At 41.1% G+C, this 19,238-nt stretch overlaps 1 protein-coding gene and 1 long non-coding RNA gene across 3 annotated transcripts in view; both read right to left on the bottom strand.

Moving 5' to 3' along the window:
• LRRTM4 (leucine rich repeat transmembrane neuronal 4) overlaps positions 1 to 1,959 on the bottom strand; it is a 135,716-nt gene extending 133,757 nt beyond the window's left edge. For both annotated transcript variants that reach the window (XM_015883058.3, XM_085510444.1), the window contains exons 1-2: positions 1,741 to 1,959; positions 1,238 to 1,448 (exon numbers count right to left, since the gene is read on the bottom strand). In XM_015883058.3, coding sequence (XP_015738544.2) covers positions 1,238 to 1,241 — 4 coding nt within the window. In that variant the 5' untranslated portion in view covers positions 1,242 to 1,448; positions 1,741 to 1,959. The remainder of the gene's footprint in view (positions 1 to 1,237; positions 1,449 to 1,740) is intronic.
• A 1,681-nt stretch (positions 1,960 to 3,640) lies between these two features.
• The window catches only part of LOC107323607 (uncharacterized), a 227,618-nt gene continuing 212,020 nt past the window's right edge, over positions 3,641 to 19,238 (bottom strand). The window contains exon 4 of the long non-coding RNA XR_014932347.1: positions 3,641 to 3,853. This is a non-coding gene — a long non-coding RNA (uncharacterized LOC107323607). The remainder of the gene's footprint in view (positions 3,854 to 19,238) is intronic.

Here is a 19,238-nt window from a genome sequence, read left to right as displayed (position 1 = left end):
TTTTGGTAGACATTTATTGCATATCCTCCATGAAAACATACACAGAAATACTTAGATATAAACACTGCCTTTAGAGCAGCAATACACCCAAAGTTTAAAGGGGATTTTCTACACTGTAGCTACCCCCCCTTTTCCTCAGCCCTACTGATTTTAAGATTCTGCATTTCAGATGTCAGTATTCTCGTATACAACCAATATCACTGCATGGCCACAGTGCTATTTCCTCTCTCAATAATTATGGAAGGGGCTGCAGGGGGCTGTCAGAACCCCCAGCACACACACACGTTCCCCTCAGCCCATTTTAGGAGTGATGCCTCTGTGTCCAGAGTTGCAATCTTGCTAGGAATTAAGATGCAGTCATTCAATAGGAAACATTCTAAGGGCCGGTATCTCCTTGATAAATAATCACCTCATTATTTGTCACATACACAAAACCACCCTTGTGCTGCAGTTATTCCAACCAAGGGGGGCAATCTACAAAACAATTCCTCATCTCAAATACCCCTGAGAATGCATCTCTGCCTTTCACTTTAAGGTTAGATTTCTAATTTAAATCCTCAATTTTTTTGCTACTGCTTATGTGTCAGCAGCAGCCAGCTAGAAATATGTTCTTGCTGTTACAGACTTGGGGGCTGGGATGGGGGGGGGGGGGGAAAGGAGGGAGGGAAATAAACCTGTCACACTTGAAAAAATAAGACTGGCAAATGACTGCTGGAAATCCAGCAGCAATATTAGGGGGGCATCTTTTCAGAACCACCCATAGAACCAAATTACCCCCTTCCCTTTGGCTTCCCACCTAACCGCAAAGTGTTAACAGCCTGTTCTGACAGCCCGAATAATGCCACTACAGGCTCACGGAATAGGAATAGAAACCCAGAAGAGATGTGGTGCGGGCTGCCTCACGCATGCATGTACCTCTGTGCATCATGTGTGCAGGTGTGTGGGTGGTTGGACAGACAGGAACGTACAGCCCTTCAACCCGTGCATGCACGCACATATTAATTACATAGGAAACCACTGCAGGAGGAAAGGTGTGTGTGTTTGGGGGGATGGAGGGGGGGGTGGGGGTGAATGCATGAGCTAAAAATACAATAGCAAGTACAATGAGTCACCTGGCAGGGGAACGCGCTGCCGGTTAAGCTGTTTTCCCCTCCCGAACAGCTAATAATCCAACTGAATAAAAATCTGCCATAGAGCCGCAGCTGTGCTAACAAACAAGCATGAAAAGTTCACTTACCCATCCTTTTGTCACCAACAAACGTCCTCTTCTTCCTCTCACCAGCTGTTTTCTCTGCCCCTTTCTTTCTGCTTTTTCCCCCTTTGCCTCTCTCTTCTTTCTCAAACTGCTTCTCTTTTCCTTAAAACCATCAGAATCTTCATGTCACAGCGCGGCTGCCGCTCGCATCACCGCCATCCAGCGTGCAATCCAGAGCCCCACACAAAGTTCCCTAGAGAGGACAAGCAAGAATTTTGGGGATGAGGAAGGGAAAGGAGAGGGAAGGGGCTGGGGGTGGGGAAGACAGGACGAAGGATGGGGGGGAGTCTGTGAGGGGGGGGGTTGGGGGGGGGTAGGGAGGGACTCTAAGCTCTGAGAGCCATTGTGTAAGTCATCAGAGAGCCATCAGCATTAAGTGGCAATCTGCAAGGGAAAGCTACAGCACACAGCCAAGGTAAAGCAACTTCTCTGGGAGAAAGGAGGAAAAAAGCAAAGAGGAAAAAAAAAAAGAGCTTTGCCGGTACCTAGCATCTCTCATTCTGCTGCTTTTTGCCATTCCCAGACACAGCAATCCATCTCCAGCTCCCAGCTCCCAAAGCAGGCAGGCCTCCTGTGCCGTGTAACCCCCCAGTTAAAGGCTGTGCAGGATAGCTTTATCCATTTAGCTGGTCAGGTTTAAAGTGTTTTGTAGCTGTGCTGAGAGGCAGCTCCTGTCTAATTCAGAAGGCTTTCCAGAGAGTGATGATGCTTTGGAGCTTGTTGGTGCTAATGTTCTAGTTTGTGATACACTGAGTGCCCTCCACTGGAGAAAACAGATCACACATTAAAGGCACGAACAAGTGCTCCTGTCATTGCTATGCAGACTTTCTTCCTTCGGAAAAGAAAATTAAAGACACAGCATTGCCTTGCTTACCACCATCCCTCCCTGGACCCCTCTGCCTTCCCTCGACCTTTCAATGTTTATGGGGTAGATTTTCTCACAATGAGAGCATAGCACTGAAAAAGCACCACCCGGTCCCCGTGTGTTTGGTACCGGATCTCTTTCTAATCCACCTGACCTGGATATTTTTCTTCAGCGCACTCCACACTCATTTTATTCTCCTGCATCCCCTGGGTGAGCACAGGGAAAGGGACGCCTGCAGGTTCCAAGTGGAAGTCATGTTAAGGGCAGGGGGAGAACAGGAAAAGCACAAACTCATCATCCACATATAAAGAATTCAATTACACGCACCGAACCCAAGTGTAAACACGCTGATAACAGCATGGTGTCCCTTTTTTCAAGCACTGACTTGTCAATTCCTTTCCACCAGCAATGATGAACAAAGCAACAACTTTGAGAACACAAAGCTGACGGTGCAGAATTCACCTATTTTCTCTCCTGAATTCATCCCCTTTGGCCTCCCCCAGCTCCCAGGGAGTGACTTCTCACACTGCTCAGGATGTCAGCAGGCTCCAGCCCTGTGCTGGGATCCAGGACGTGATGCTTTTGCTGCACTTCACCTTCTGCTATTTGTCTGGCAGGTTCACCTAGGCTGGAATCAATTCTCCCTCAGCCAAAGGGATCTGGAGGCAGTGCAAAACCACGCAGAGCACTTTCACCTGCTGCTGCTTGGCCCCATTAACAACAAGCTGCAAACAGACCTGCCAATGGATGCCTATGCAAACACAGATATGACTTCTGGGGTTTCAAAGCCATCTCAGAGGGCAGCACTGTACCGTCCCCTAACGCTTTTAACCTGGGTTATAAATAAAGAAAACTGTAATTTATCATAGAATGGATCCACGGATTCCTAAAGCACATTTATTTGTGTTGCCTGCCCAGCTGCTCTCCTCTCCCTTTGCTGTGCAGACATCAGGTATTTTAAAAGCCATTCCCACCTCAAATCTTTTATTTAGATGATAAATACGTTCAAAGTGTTTGCTGTTGATTTTCATTATGAAAAAAAGGAGTAACGTAAGATCACTTAAGTTTATTTTAAGTACCACCCCCTTATGATTTAACAGCCCATTTCTTTTGAGTTTTCTGCCTGCATCCAGCAGTGGCTCAACACCAATATGACCAACATGGAAACTGCAGAAAACTCCAGGCTGCTTCAATTCCATTTAAAGACAAATAAATGCATAAAAACACCCCTAGAAGCCAACTTCCCCCTCTCCTATACCTCTATCCAGACTGCAACCTGAGACAGATTTGCATAAGGAAAATAGAATTAATCACTATTTTTACTCTGAATTGGCTAGCAATACTCACACCTTCCTCAAACAAGATTCAGTGCTTAATTATCATAAATGATGTTGAAAGTACTTCTTCCATGCCTGTATTAGCTACGTCTGCATTACAGCCGGTACCGTTTTCGCCAGCATTCATATTTATTCATGATACAATTTCCTAATAAAGGTAAAAGCTGAAGTGTGCTGTTATACCTTGTGCTGATGGTTCTCCAGGAAGAGTCCATTTGAAACCATGCCAGATCTCAGAGTGAACTGCTCGCAGTGATGTCTGCAGACACCACACAGATTTGCAGGGGATGTCTTTTCCTGGATTCCGGGATCCTTTGATCCTACATGAGCTGAACCAGCATTGCCATAAGCTGTCCTGCTGCTACGCACTCATCGAGACTCCAAAAAACCCCATTCCTACAAGAAGTTTGAACAGATTTTACTTTCATGACAACCTTCTGAGGCCATAAATGAAAAATATCATGCATTCTAACACAGAAACCTTTTGTATTTAACCCAGCAAGGGATGCTGGGTGGATGAATACGGCCTGTTTGTGGTTTCGTTCCATTTCTTTAGAGCCGTGACTGGGATGAGATACACACAGCTCAGAGAAACCTGAAATGTTTTAAGTGCTTGGTTGATCCTCATCCAGCTGGCATGGTTTTCTGCCACCTGACCACCACTCACCTAGATAAATTACCCATACTAATACATTTGTGTGCTACGGGATCTATACCATCCCTTCCATGATAATGAACCTCCATTTGTCTGGTTACGTTTCTGATCGATGCTAACAGCTGTGATTTTATACACATATTTGTCAGGTATGCTTAGAATGTTGGCTTTGAGCCGTTCAGCTTTCCATTTTGTTGCCATGCACGAACGCTTAATAATTAATAATCTATTATCTCTACATGGTGAACCAACATTCCCAAGTGCACCAACAGCCTTATAAGCATCTGCCTATAAGGAAGCGGAGCTCCCAGCTACACTGTCCTATAGAACCAACTGTCCAGTTTATGGGACTTCATAGCCCTGAATAAGTTCTTCTAGTAGTATGAGTTGTACAATGACTATAAGAAGGAAGGGAGCTAATGCTCTTTGAGCAGTTTCTTCTTCTTTGTATACAAAGACCTGGAAGGTTTGCCCCATTCCTGCACAATAGAAAGAGACAAGAAGAATAAACAGACCCAAGAGGTGTTTTGGCCTGTCGATGTCCCACCAGATCCAAAGCTCTCTTCCATTTAAACACTTTGTTGTACACTGCTGTTAAAACCAGCCAGGTTTTGATTTTTCAGCCATAATATTTCTTGAAAACGATCAATAGAAAACAGTCTTCATTTTAAGTTTTAATGACTAAAAGAGGAAAAAAATAAGACTTTCTTAAACAGTATTTCCCATTAACTACCTGTGATTGACAGCAAAAGTACCACTGTTATAATTGCGATACCACTATAATTTAGGTATAAGAAGCCAAGAATAATCCTACCTGCAAAAATTAACTTTTAATCACATTTCTCTATTTCCTCATAATATATTGCAACACTGTTAGGCACACTAAGATTTCCCCTACAGTTTCTCATAAGTGCAGCCAATTGAGCAAAATTAAACTGCTCTGAGGATTATCCAGATAAGATATTCAGTGGGTAAAGAAAACAGCAGCGTCAGTGGAAGGGAGGAACACGCAGTTGCGAAGATCTTGTCTACTAAAGACAACACCAAAGCATTGGTCAATGACTGGGTAACCCTCTGAAGCACGTTTGTTGGACCACCTTTGTCAAGCTGCTGGGGTTTAGCAGACATATGAGCGGGCACTGAAGTTGGAGTTTCATTCCAGCTTTTAAAAAGGGTTTCATTAAAAGAGATAGGATTTAAATAAATGAATTCATCCCAAAGGACATCTGGACATCTGTTAGTACCAAAGTAAATTTCTGTTTAGCTAAATCCTGAGGCTTTATCTATCAGATGGATAATCTTCAGCATTTATATTCACTCACCGTTCCCATTTCCCCTTCATTTGGCACCTGCCAATCTTGTCTATATGTTCCGGAAAGAACCCTGACTATCTACACAGACTAGACTGTGAAAGAGAGCAATGGCCCAAATCCCTGGAGGCATCTAACCTTCTAAAGCCCCTAAAAGTGTCAGAAAATCCCAAAGTTTTTTAAATGTGACCAAATCCCTGAGAGGTGACTCGGATTGAGGTTGAAACACCTACTGCAGAAGCCATCCACTTCTCCCAGCCTGATTTACTGGCCAGGGAAGCATCAAATCATGTTATATAATACTATAAACATACACACACACACGTAATGTATATCAAAGAACTGTCTGGAAGTATCTAAAACCTCATAATCTTTGTTAGTAAAGCATTTCCCCCATTAGATGCCACTTATTAAATTCAAGACGAGGCTAAAGCATGTAATAATACCTCATTTACCCACATCTCATTCCTCCTTCCCACACTGACTGCGTTTAAGGTCATCACTTCCATTGAAAATGATCCTCGAGTCAGTTAATTGAATAGAAGTAATTCAGATCCGGCAATTGTTAATAAATTTGAAGTCCTACAATTTGGTTAATCTTTGGAATCATCAAGAGGCTAAGAAGTCACTTGCCTTTATCTCTGATGTTATTAAAGATTGACACATCTAAGCTTTGCGATATTAGGTTGCTGCATGAATGTATGGTCATTTTCATGTTCCAAAAGTGGGAAAACATTTCAGGGCTGGCATTTGGGAACAGAAGCAGTGACAATTTTTAAACGAAGACAAGATTTACTAAACATGCCCATACCATTCTAACAGAACCCATTTTAGGTCCCAGAGTGTTTGCTTTCATATTCCAATGGACTTTTCGAGAGGGGTCTTCCTTTTTCTTTGTTTCAATGGAGTAGAATAAAGGAACTGGAGAGGATGGCAAGAACTTTATCAATACAAGAACTTGATTAACACAGCCCACCAGAGAAAAAACAGATTGCAATCTGAATAACCTTCCTTTCTTTGTCAAGTTCTACATGTTTTACTTCCAAGCTCAGTCTAAAAATGAGTTTCCTTTACAGGAACACTTCTTTGAAGTTTATGAAGGGTTAATACAATATTGCTACATGTGTTAATACTCTCATAATTGGCAGCTGCAGTCTTACATATGATTTATAATGATGCTTTAACCATCTCTAACACCTACAAACCATGCATGCAATTGCTATTAAGCATTTGTTAGCCCTGCATAAATTACATTCAACTATAGTCTTAATATGAAATACGATCAGTTTGCCTCTAAAGGTGTAATTTTCACTCTACATTCCTCTTCTATACACAGCACATGGAAAGTGCTTAAGCACTGCAAAGTGCTTTTGTGTAGCAAGGAGAAAACTTACAACACTATCAATCTGAAGAAGTGCAAATTCCAAGAAACAACTCAAAGATGAGAACAGAGGGGGTTGGGAAAGCTGGAGATAAAGGAAGAGGCTTCTTGGTAATCTCTTTGTGGTTTTCCTAATGCTAAGAAGAAACTAAGGAAATATCACTTGCTTATTTTTTGTCCTCTTTTCATACCTAAAAGGTGCTAAATTAGCAGAGTATCTATCTATCTATCTATCTATCTATCTATCTATCTATCTATCTATCTATCTATCTATCATTCTCGACCCAGCAGCATCACAATTAGCTAGCCACAAAATAAACTTCCATATTGCCTTTATTTCAGAAAATGAGAGCTTGGAAGACTATTTCATCTCCAAGAGCCAGTGAGGAGGTCAATGAAACCACTTGTAGTAGTTCCAGTTTGTGATGGCACTTTTGCAATACATGCATTTGTCCCACAGACTCTAAAGGAAGATGGCCAACTAATTTCCATACTGAGTATCACACTGCCACTAGCCAACCCCAGCTGGAATTGGAGCAGCCTGGACTCAAACCAGTGACCTCCTATGAAAGGCTGTGTCAATGCAATTCCCAAGCGCTACTGAGGCAGAGAGAAATTTAATTAAAATAACACGAATAAGAGACTATTCCAGCTGGACAGTTATTTGACACAGGAATGACTGTGCACTTCATTAAGAGATTGTTATCAGGACAAGTCAGGTCCACGTTATTGGGAATTGCACCTTTAAGCAAATTTCTTCCCAGCTATTTGCTGCTTCTATGTGAAGAAGTGCCTTTATCCATCAGACACTTCTGGAACTATTTACTGGATGAAAGGAACCCCATCCCACATTTTGAATCCAAGAAAATAACTGGATGGAGGATCTTGTCATGGATGCATCACATGCTTCCAGAGCATTTAAGATGCTATAAAACATTTACATTTCCCAGCACAGAGGATGAATGGAAAGTCCTGTTCATGCTTTCAGTATGGAATATCACTGCACAAAGCCTGATTATATAAGATCTTGAACAGACATTTGGGATCTTGTTGTCTTCCTGTAGTGCCACAAGCTTTACCCTCTTCTGTCCCAACTACACCACTACCCCACCAGACACTCATTCAAACTACTTCACATTATCCCCAATGGAAATTAGTGACACTTTTAGTTTGCCTGTCTGGATTTCATGTAAATACCTTCAAATATCTTCTCTTAAAATGAGCTTGCAGATTCTAGAGGCTAAAAATGTGTACAAATTCTCTAAATTGTTCTGGCACATTTTGAATGAGACAGATGTGTTCACATTTGAAGTGCACTAGGTGCACAGATGAAAAGCAGTCTGTGGATGTAAATTGGTGTATGTATTTCACAAACTAGACCATGCATCAGATTTTGTTTAACATGCTTTGTACAATGCCACCGAAATAAGGATGACTGCAGACGTCTGTATAAAGTTAATTAGCAAGTCTTTCAAAACATGACTTCTTTAAGATGCTTTCCAAGCAAAAACAGTAATTATGGGGGCACGGTTTAATTATTTCTAAGACATCGATATTGAGTTTTGAAATGTATCTGAAAATAAGTGCTATTTAAGGACACTATGGAACCTGGACCATGCCTTCCTTAATTACGTTAGGAAAGAGTCCCCAGTGCAGGAGGACAGAGAAGGAGAGGGGATGTGCATGCAGTTCAGTTCTTTAAGTAATCCACTCTTTGATACTTGAGTTACATGATACATTAAGTCCATATTGCTGCAGTTTCTGACCCACAAAGACCTGAATCTTCTTGATGCTATGAAGAGTTGGCACTACGCAGTAGAGTAACCTCTCAGGACAGAGCTATGCTTGCACAGTTAAACTGATCTAAACAAGCAAACAAAAACCATTTGTCCTTTGTCACAGCTTTATAACTAGTTAAACCATCTCACAACAGACCAATAAAGGCACATAGGAAACCACCACACTTTGTTTCCCTGCTTATACAGCAGTTAGTATAATGAGCCAGCATCATATCATTGCCTCATTAATGCATTTCAACTCATAGTGGGAGTTTTTGAGAGTCAATCTTCTGTACAGAGAGATGTGTGAACCAGCCAATAATACCCATCAAATCACGGGATTAAATGCTATGAACTCAGGGCAGGTTTTTAAGGAAACAAGAGCATGTTTCACTGCATCATCTTGGACACAGTCTCCTTACTTTTGTTAACATTCGGTTCCAGAGGAACTAATTGGTGATAAGCTTTACTTCAAGTCAATTTATCTTTGCTGCCTTCACTTCACTTCTTTTAATCTGGTCTCATTTTACAATAGCTGAAATAGATATATCAATATGATCAAAAATCAAATTCTGCAATTAAAGCTAGCATCTATCTCTGTTTCAAGGGCTACTGAATTCAGACCTTGGGTTTTCCTTTCCCCCTCTCTCCCCACTGCTAGTAAACTATGAATAAATTAGCAATTAGAGTGTAATGGCTGGAGCAAATTCATTAATATACTGCCATCCTGTGCAGAGGTTCAACTTCTGACATTGAGACTCTAATGTCCTGTGAATTATTGATGGAAAAGTATACATTCAAATTCAGAAAGCTTTCTCAAACTCCCTCCCTCACCGCTCTTTTTATGTTCTACATGGGGAGATTTCAACCCAGTGAGCAGATTCATGACTTAGATGCCCACTATAGGAACTCGGACCGATTATAAGCCCCATTGGTGTTAGCACCAGGTTGTTTTCTCAACAGGATGAACAGAAGAGAAAGTCTGGCCTCCACCAAACTGTACCCTGAAATTCTGTACAGTCCACACTGCAGACAGTTTATGGAAAGGTCCTTAGAGCACAAGAAAGAGGCACGTTACTAAGGCAGATTTGCAAAAGACCAATTTCCACCCCAGTGAAGGCATCCATTAACTTCCTCCCACAGCTGCGCTCCTGAGTACCAGCCATAGTATGAAACCTGCTTCTTCTAAGCCCTTGGAATCTGACCAAAGGTAAAAGTCCACCTTGGTCTTGAACTCATATACAGTTGTGAGTCCTACAGTTGTCTGTTTGATGTTTGCAGAACAGAACTTAACATAAAATTGATGGCTGATTTACATAACCACTATTCTGAAGTTCTGAATGTCCCTATCACACACAGAATGCATTAAGAAATAGCTCAGGCCATGTTCTGGGCTTTGGACAGCTGCTTGGATACAGGTCCATTTAAAACATCAGTGTCTGCCGGCAGGCTTTCACTATGTGATAGGTTTTACTACATTTGCTATTCTGTTAGAAGAAATCCAAATCATTTACAAAGCTAACGAGCACAGAGAAATTGAGATGAGGCCATTTGAAAAGTAAAGTGTATTAGCAAAAAAAAGAGTCTTAAAAGTACCAGTAACGCACATCCCCCCTTTATCTAGATGTCTGTCAAAGGAAATGCTGGTATTCAAAAATGGGGGGTAATTGTCTGTACGTTTCCATCCCACAGGACTGATTGCACTGAATCACAAAGCTTTGCTTGTAGAGAAACGTATTGTGGTTGAAAACTACTGTCCCTTTAGTATTCTGCTGTGTGTACTTGTTTGGAGTAGAAGCAGCAATCACACAGTCTGAGATTGTCACTGATGAACCCTGAAATAACCATTTAGCAGAAACTACAAGCAAAAGCAAAAATAAAGGTCATGTATTTAATTCCGAATTTTACCTCGCTCCTCACGTTGTACTAAATATTCTATAAGGATGAAAATTAATTGAAGTGAGCACCCATCCTGCCAATTAGGGAAATGGAAACGATTCCACCACCTTTTACTTGCTTCTCACCTCTTTCTTATTTTCATGACAATGTCTGCATTTTCTCTCTCTAAAGCACAAACAAGTCAATGTAAGCATGGCTGGAAGGCTAAGATGATTATAGGATAATTCGTGTTTGCAAGACCAAACAAAATCAATTGCAATTGTTTAGGAACCAAGCACATTAAATGGTTGTGAAAAGATATTTGCTGGACTCTTTCAACATGTTGTTTTTTTAAATCCCAGCAGTGATAAGGGATAGACTGACAAAAACCCTCAGGAAATGCTTCAGAAATACTACTGTGTGTACTCTGTCCACATCGGTAACACAAGGAGTAACTTCAGAGTCGTAACGTGCCTCCCAGGTAAACAGGGCAACTGTCATCTTCAGGAACTGAACCATGAGGCTTTCAATCAAACACTTCACAGTCAGACAAGACAAACTCTTGTTAGCAATCCAAAAAGCCGAAATTCTTTATATGCATTCCTAACATCCTCCATTGACTGGGTGCACACTGCAAAGACTTGGACTCCAGAAGGATCAGACACACTGAAGGTGATCTACACTCAATAGAAATTATTTATAAAATGAAGGAACTTCAATGTGCCTGAGGGGGAAAAAAAAAGGGTTCCCAAGTAATGTGTCTTGGTTTAATTATTTACAGTGATGCTTGATGGTCTCATTACTGGGTCATCCATGACCTCTGGGCAGTGTCTTCATCCTTTCAGATTAATAAGTTATTGTGACACAAATAACTTTGGCAATTATTTCTTCTTTAGAGACAGAGAGATATGTACTTTTTGCTCAGGAAAAGGTCAATTTTGGCACACACAAATGTCCTTTAAAAACAGACAGTATCTTCATGCTCAAGAGGCCAATTATTCTTTCTTAATTCATTTTTTTAATCTTAGTCTCTGTTTTATAAGACTCGCACAAGCTGTGAGGGGTTATCTCTATCAAGTTCCTTTGCACAGAGTATTTTAACACGTAGACAAAACTGTCAATCTGTTGTAAAGTAAAGGCATTGTTAGAAGTACCCATTTTTAAGGCAGCAACTCTTCTAAGTCAAGGGAAAAAAATTAGTCCAATTCTTTCCATCTCTGTCCAAAGCTCCAATACAAGGAGGAGGTACGTGTATTTAGTTGGAATGCTTCACCCACCACTGGTACCCATGAAAACCTCACTCATTGCTTTCAGTGCTAGTGCCCATTCTCGCAATTGCTTGTCAATCTAAAGAAGCCCATCAATTAGAGTTAAATTCTCACGTAACTCAAGATTACACTCAGCAAGAAATGCCCTGAGGGGGAAAAAAAGCAAGACTCTGCTACAAGAAACTGTGATCCATAACTCTTCGAGTCAACACTCAATTGTGATTATGAATGCCTTAAAGATGCCGACCCTAATCTGAATGGGAAAAAAAACACCAACAAAACAAAGCACCATTACCAGCCAAAAGCAGCAAATAAAGCATGGCTAAAGAGACAGCAAAAACATCATTGAGCAGGTAGAGTGGGATGAACCCAGAAATGCAGCCTCTATTTCTGTCTGCGCTCTGACAAGTTACCTCCCCTACCTGTTCTCACCTGTCTTTCCACTGGGGCAAAGCTTTGCTCTTGCAACTAGTTACATATGCTGGGCATTTAAAATAAGGCACAATCTGCGTCCAAAGTACCCCTCAAGAGAAAGTCCCTATTGAGAAGAATGGCACAAGTCACCTGCGAGGCTTTCTGGCCTCTGTTAAGGAAATATCTTTTGTTAATGAGTTTATTTATGTGAGAGATTGGAAAAGTTCCCTCAAGATACTCCCTCAAGACTGTGTTGGATCTTATAGGCTTGTATTAAAATCCTATGGATGTAAAACCTTGTTTTCATGCTCATCATCTAGTCAAAGCACTTAAATAGCTCCTTGGGGACTGCCAGGTCTGTTTTATGCATCATACTGTACACTCAGCAGAAAGTGCTCCAGGAATTCCCTTTTATTCTCCCATTTTAGTGACTGTGGGAGCTCTGGGCTATTTACACAGGTGGCCAAAACACACGCCAGCATGGCAACCAAAACAAGACAGTTGTCAAAATCAGATACTGTATCAAAGACAAACAAAACAGGGTGAAAGTGTATAAGAAACAGCAAGGCTTTTTCTCCTCCTCTTTCTAGACTAATAAAAAGCTGATCCCAAACATAGGACCTCGGATGGAGTCCACTGGAATCCCTCCTCTGCCTGGTTTGCAAAAGGCAAGTGTGATGACAAGGGTGGGCATCAAAGGAACAGGCATTTCCAGGCTTTCCTTGCTCTAAGTATCCCATTAAAAAACAGCAGCAGAGCTTTGGGGAACTGAAATATCCTCTGTACTGTTCTCTGTTACCTCCAAATCACGTGTTTCTGTGGAATTTGCTTCTGCTCTTTCATTTTCCTGACAGCAATGATGAAAAGTTCCTTCCAGACTTTCAACCTCCCAATCTCAGATCAATCCCTCAGAACACCAAGGCTATGACTTGCATCCCTTCAGATACAACCCCATTAAAATGCAGTTACCTAAAGGATTAATAACACATAGAGCTCATCTAACAGCTATATCATCCTAATGTATACCAGAGACAGAGAACTGAAGAAAAAGGATATCAGGATTCCAACTTCATCAAAGATGAGGGGTACTTGCCAAACAGAGTCCCTGCTTATTCCTGGCTTAGTTGTATTAAAGAGAGATGTATGCATTTGAAATATGCTTTTTTAGTTGAAAAGATACTGTAAAAACATACCTGAGTTCATCTCCAAATTGCTGCCACTGACACAAAACTTTGTGAAAAGGGACATCCTGCATGGGCAACTTTGAGCCATCTCTCAGGGCACTGAGCACGTTATAATAATCAGATTGTGCTGTAATTTACTCGACACACATCGCCTGCCTCCCTGTAGGTTTCAAACCTATAATAATGGACCACTTGTGTGCAGAGAAATGGGATGTTTGTCAAAAGGTTCTGCATACTGCTTTCATTTAGACCTCAATTCAGCAAAGCACTGAAAGCAAGCTTACCTTTAACATATGGTTAAACCCCATTGAAGCCATTCATATATGCTTAAGTGCTTTACTGAAGAGGACTGGAAGTAAGCACATTCAAAAGCAGAAATATGAGTTACGTGTTGAACGGGCCAGCTTTACAAAGCAGAATTATTCAGTCTGCTGTTATAACTGCACTGTTACATAGAAGAAATTTGATTTTCAAGAAAAAAGAAAGAAAGGAAGAAAGAAAACAACCAACCCCAAACAGTCCAACAACCACACAACTATTTTCGAGAGCTCTGGGAAGCCTCTGCTCATTGGTAAAATATAAATGCATTATAAGAGACCACACGTGGCCACATTTCCCTCCTGTTTTATCCAGGTATAAGTTTCCTCAGTGCACAGTTGCCCCACATGAAGAAAAACAGAGCAGAGAGATCTAAGCCCCATCAGCCACAAACCAATTCCTTACAGAACTTAAGGCAATGGAGTCATGCTCAGCCACACACTGTCTGGATTAATTAGCTTTTCTCAGAGGCTGAGCTAACGAGCCTGTGCACTGCCCTGCTACACGTTCCTTTAGATGAACCAGGCTGCTCCAAACTTGCTCTCCACCCTGCAGGCACAACCAGAATATGTGCTCACCCAGCAGAGTTAGAAGCTGGCATGTTAAGAAGACTGTATGAGGGGTTCACGTAGCGACCTTTGCAGTGCTAACAGGACAACGACCTTACTACATCCCAATCTGTAAGGGCAAACAGGAACAAAATGTCTTTGCGTTGAGGAATGCAGAAGATAATAACAGCATTGATTCTGGCAGGAAATATTAATTCAGGACATTTGAATTTCGGCCATTTTTAGCACACCCTCACCTCTGCTATCTCCCTGTTTGTGTTGCTTAGCCTGGGTGTTCTTTGCAGATCTCAGTGCTGCTTTGCTGGACAGATGAAAGCTTCATTTACATGCCTGTAGCAGCTGTAGTGGAATTAATATTGGTCTCATTATCTTAGCTTAGGATGTACAAGCCATCGGTTTTGCAGAGCATACTGATGTAATAGAGAGGGGAAGGAGGAAAAGAGATCTGGCTATTTCCATTACAAATGGTCTTGTAAGATAGAGCAACGCGTGGAGGAAATCCTTGAAAGGAGAGAGTTAATCTGAAGTCATACTCTGAAAGCTAATAGCACCTAATGCAATTCATTAAAACTAAAATCTGTTGAAGTACACGGTCTGTGCCACAGCAGTTTTAATTAAAAGGCAGAAGAAAAGTGAAATCATTTATTCAAATCACCCCACTTAAAAGGTATGGCCCACTTCTAAAATATTCATTTCCATACATCCATATCATGGGCATTACCGACTCCAAGACTTAAAAATTCAAGAGAATATCAAAGAAAAGATTTCTGTTGCTACTGTTTAATGAGCCTGGAGGGCTCATTTAGGTCACCTTTTTCAAGCATTCTCCTAAAATTACATAGGAAAAAAATCACTGTCTTGGGAGGAGGAAGTTTTAACAACAATCAAGTAGTTTGCACACTAAGAAAGATACCACGAATCGTGGCTCTGTTCCACGACATGAGGAGGTGTTTGCTACTGAAGGAGAAGTAAAGGGAATGGGATGCTTCAGTGGACTTCAGTAGTAAGACCATGACTCTGCACTCCTTCACAAATCACCTACTGATATCACTGCCACAGTGACACACTCACCAAAGGTCCCTGCAGATGGAGTTAAATCAACATTTGCTTCACTTGTATCTGTGCTTTATGAACATCTCCAAAAAAAACCCAAAACCCATCACAAAGCAAGACAACTGAAAATGAATTGGATTTTCTTCACTCACTAATTATGCCGCCTTGAGATCAACTGGTATAGAAATGAGGTCTGATTCACAGCCCGTTCAAGTCAATCTCCTCATTGATTTCGATGGATCTAGACCAATCCTATCAGTATGCTGTGAATCATCTAACAAAATAGGATTTAAAGCTAACTGCACAATGAAGAAATATACCAATTGTTTAATGATTGATGAGGGAAACGTCAGATAAATTATCTGCCAAATTATACTAGTCCATCTGTTACAGGATTTTGCATGTAATAACAGAAAGAAATTAATTATACCTAGTCCATATACAGAAGCATTCTAAGCTGTGAAGCTCAGCTCATTTGATAATCAAGTCCAGCATCATTATCTTCATTACTGAAGAGCTGAAGCATCAGTGGAAAGGCAGTCAGAGCTCTTATGTGTGTAAGTGACAGTGATTATCAAAGATATCAACCCTGTATATCAAAGATGAATCCAGTTCAGAAAGATGGTCACTCACGAATTCACAGATGAAGGAGCCCAAACAGATTCCTCCTGCTGCTGTTTGCTGCTGGACCAAACCATGAGCAAAGATGAACTCTGAACTACTCAAACTCAATACAAGAAGTCCTCAAGTTTCTTCTCTTGCAAACAGTGCAGTCCCTGCCTGCCAGCATCATGTTGTAACACACACAAATACTCGTGTACTAACTGAAAAAACCCACCCTGTAAGACCGAGGACATGTCAGTAAATATCTGTAGGCACCATCTGCCACCGAGCTCTTTTCATAAATCCATCTGCTGTTAATTTTTCTCTTCCCCAGACCTGTCTGGTCGAGTCAGATGCACTGAGAATCCAAAGGCTGAAAAGGTCAACTGGCAGCATTTGCTCTCTTTTGGTGAGGTGCATCTCGTTCCTGTTTGGAAAGCAAAGATCACCACTCTTAAAAAATCTGGATCAGATGTGGAAACATTATGGGCTGCATGAAATGATAAGAGGTCCCTTTATTCATAGACGGGATTAAATATCTGCAATAAGCATGCTGCCAGCACTGCTGCAATAGGAACGGTTTGGCTTGGCTTTGTGTATTCACTCTATTTGGATAAGAAAAAGATGGGGAAGGACGCTGGGTGAAAACAAAGAGAAGAGGAAGGAAGGAAGGGAGAGAGAGGAAAATATACACTGTCTGCTCCTGACATATTGAATCCAAGAGATGTAGCACCACTGACAAAATGCTGCTTTGTCAACTTAGTTCCCATCATTTGGGGAACGCATGCAGCAAAGCCAATGGAAGGAGTTTTGTTGGTATTTTCTGTTGTTCTACAGCAAGAATCTGCAGATACAGGTTAGCAGAAATAATTGCATAAGCATTGATGTTTCCCTGCTCCCTTCAAACCCTGAACGTTGCAGCTCACAGATATTATCCCTGCTACTTTCCCTATGTGGTGCAACATTTAAGAGTGAAGAAGTGGTTTGTTGCATACGAGCCCAGTGAAATTTCCATAGCACTGCCTGCACAGTAGACCAGTACAGCCCTTTTCTTTATGAACTAATCCTGTTGCTAGTAATAGGATTAGCATCAAGAACAGATGCAGAGTAATTCATCGTGCGCTTTATCCAGATACAAAACTGTGCACAACAGTTACTTTAACAGCAACCCAAAAGACAAATTAATGCCTACTGTTATCTCAAGGAAAAGGAAATCATGCATCCTTCCAGGGTGCATTCTAGGCTCACTACATGAGCACACAAGACCGAATGCCTGTATGGGGACATACAACTATCATACCTATACGTCAGGCTCGCTTGCAATCTGCTGTCTGAAATTTCTCCTGTCCTGTTCTTTGAGAAACTGTTGACCAGAAGACTTAAATCACGTTATTTCAAAGGAAAATCAAGGTATTAAATTTCAGAACATTAACATTTGATTTTAATATGCAACATGTTCACCAGCAAAAACAATAAAAGGAGAGAGCTTGAGCTGGAAGAGGTTTTGGTTGTGGATAAGCCACAGAGTAATATAAAACATCCTTTCAGTTTTGTTGTAAACTAGGTATGATGTACAGAAAAAAACCCATCACTTTGGTTCTTTAATTTAATCTCTCATTTCACACCACGATGCCTTAGTAGGGTGAGCCAGCCAGGCAGACCATCAATAAATGGAAAATGAGGTCAAGTGATCTCTTAAGGGAATCTGAGTTCATATACAAATCCCATAGACTGGAATTACAATATCAAGTTATTATCAACATTTTTTGCCAAAGAACTAATAAATAACACTTCGTATTTCCAGCATACACTGAACAAGCTCTGTGACACATTAAATGCATTTTAATTAATTAAGCCTTCCATAGGCAGAGAATTACAAATACTTTATGACTTAAAACAGATTGACCATTGCTAATTACATTAGAGAACCTCAGAGAGAACCTATCTGAAGTCCAAGTCCGTGCCTGTAAGGACAGTATATAAGGTAGTAAAGGACCCGAAGTTGGAAGGACCTGAAATTTAAATGCAAAAAGTAGAGAGAAGGGGAAATAAAATAATACACTGTCCCTATTTTCAGCTGAAGGATGGATCTGCAGAGATAGAGGGCAAGATGTGGGAAAAGATGTCATAACCACCACCAGTTCTGAACAATCAGACCACGTATTTCAGGCTTTGTGGGTAAGCTGCTGTTTTTCCATCTCCTGTACCCAACGTGCTATGCCAGAAGCCAGGACAGAACCAACAGTGATAGATAATGACTTATCAACATCACTTTCCATTCCAGACCAGATTCAGAGACAAACATCTCTTAGTTTCAGGCCTTTCAGTAGTGTGAAACTGTTCGCAGGTAGCACCTGCAAAGAAGGAATGACCCACTTCAACTTCACTTACCACGAGGAGCAGAGCAACGCACTACAGAGAGTTGGCATTAATAAAACTATTAGTGATACCTGGCCGTTCAGCTCCATTTTTATTACATATTCTTGGCATATACCCCTTCTTAAAATTCTGAGCATTCCCCTTAAAACCATAAGCTTTGGGAGAAGTTGGCTTATTCTGCACTGAGATTCTTTGATTCAGAGATCTATTTTATTCTCTGGAGGGATGCCACACGTGTTCATTTTTCAGTTATTAATTTTTGCTAACAGTTCAATCTCTGCGAGATCAAAGATAGCTTTTCTATTTAGGTCAGCCATATTTTCTTCCCAAAATGAACCAAATGAAAGTTTATGCACAGTGATATTAAAGAAAAAAAGCCTTTCAATACATTTGCATGCACAGCAAGAAAAACGAGTTGAAAGATCTGTATTATAACATTCATACATTTGTTCCAGTAAGACTCATCCAAATAAGGAAAACCCAAAAGCTAAATGTACACAGGTTCACAGGTTTTATCTTGAATCTCTTATGCTCTGCTCATACAATCTAACGTCAGCCTCGACTCGTCTTCTTATCAAGAAGCGAACACCATGTGATAATCCCTGCCTAAGGTCAGCTTCACACCTTTACTCATAGAACTTCCTGAATATTCTTCCCCAAAAGTCCCCAAAATTACACTGAACAATGAACGTCTCAGGCAATATCACAGCTCTGATTTTATTTAATACCAACAACATTATCCAGCAGTGAGAGCTGTCCTGACTTCACAACAAAAACAGCAAAGCCAGCCCTCTAGAACTGGTTTGTCTATAATTGCAGGGATTGGGGTTTGCCTTAATTCCAACTACTTCACACAAAGAATCATAGAATCAATTGGGTTAGAAAGGACCTCAAGGAACAACAAGTTCCAACCCCCTGCCACAAGCAGGACCACCAACCTCCAGATCTGCTACCAGCCCAGGTTGCCCAGGGCTCCATCCAACCTGGTCTT

Source organism: Coturnix japonica, chromosome 10 (genome assembly GCF_054131305.1).
Source record: "Coturnix japonica strain WE chromosome 10, WE-NBRP24, whole genome shotgun sequence".
NCBI lineage: Eukaryota > Metazoa > Chordata > Aves > Galliformes > Phasianidae > Coturnix > Coturnix japonica.
The sequence above is the reverse complement of the archived record's forward strand: the minus strand, read 5'-3'. Positions and strand labels throughout refer to the sequence as shown.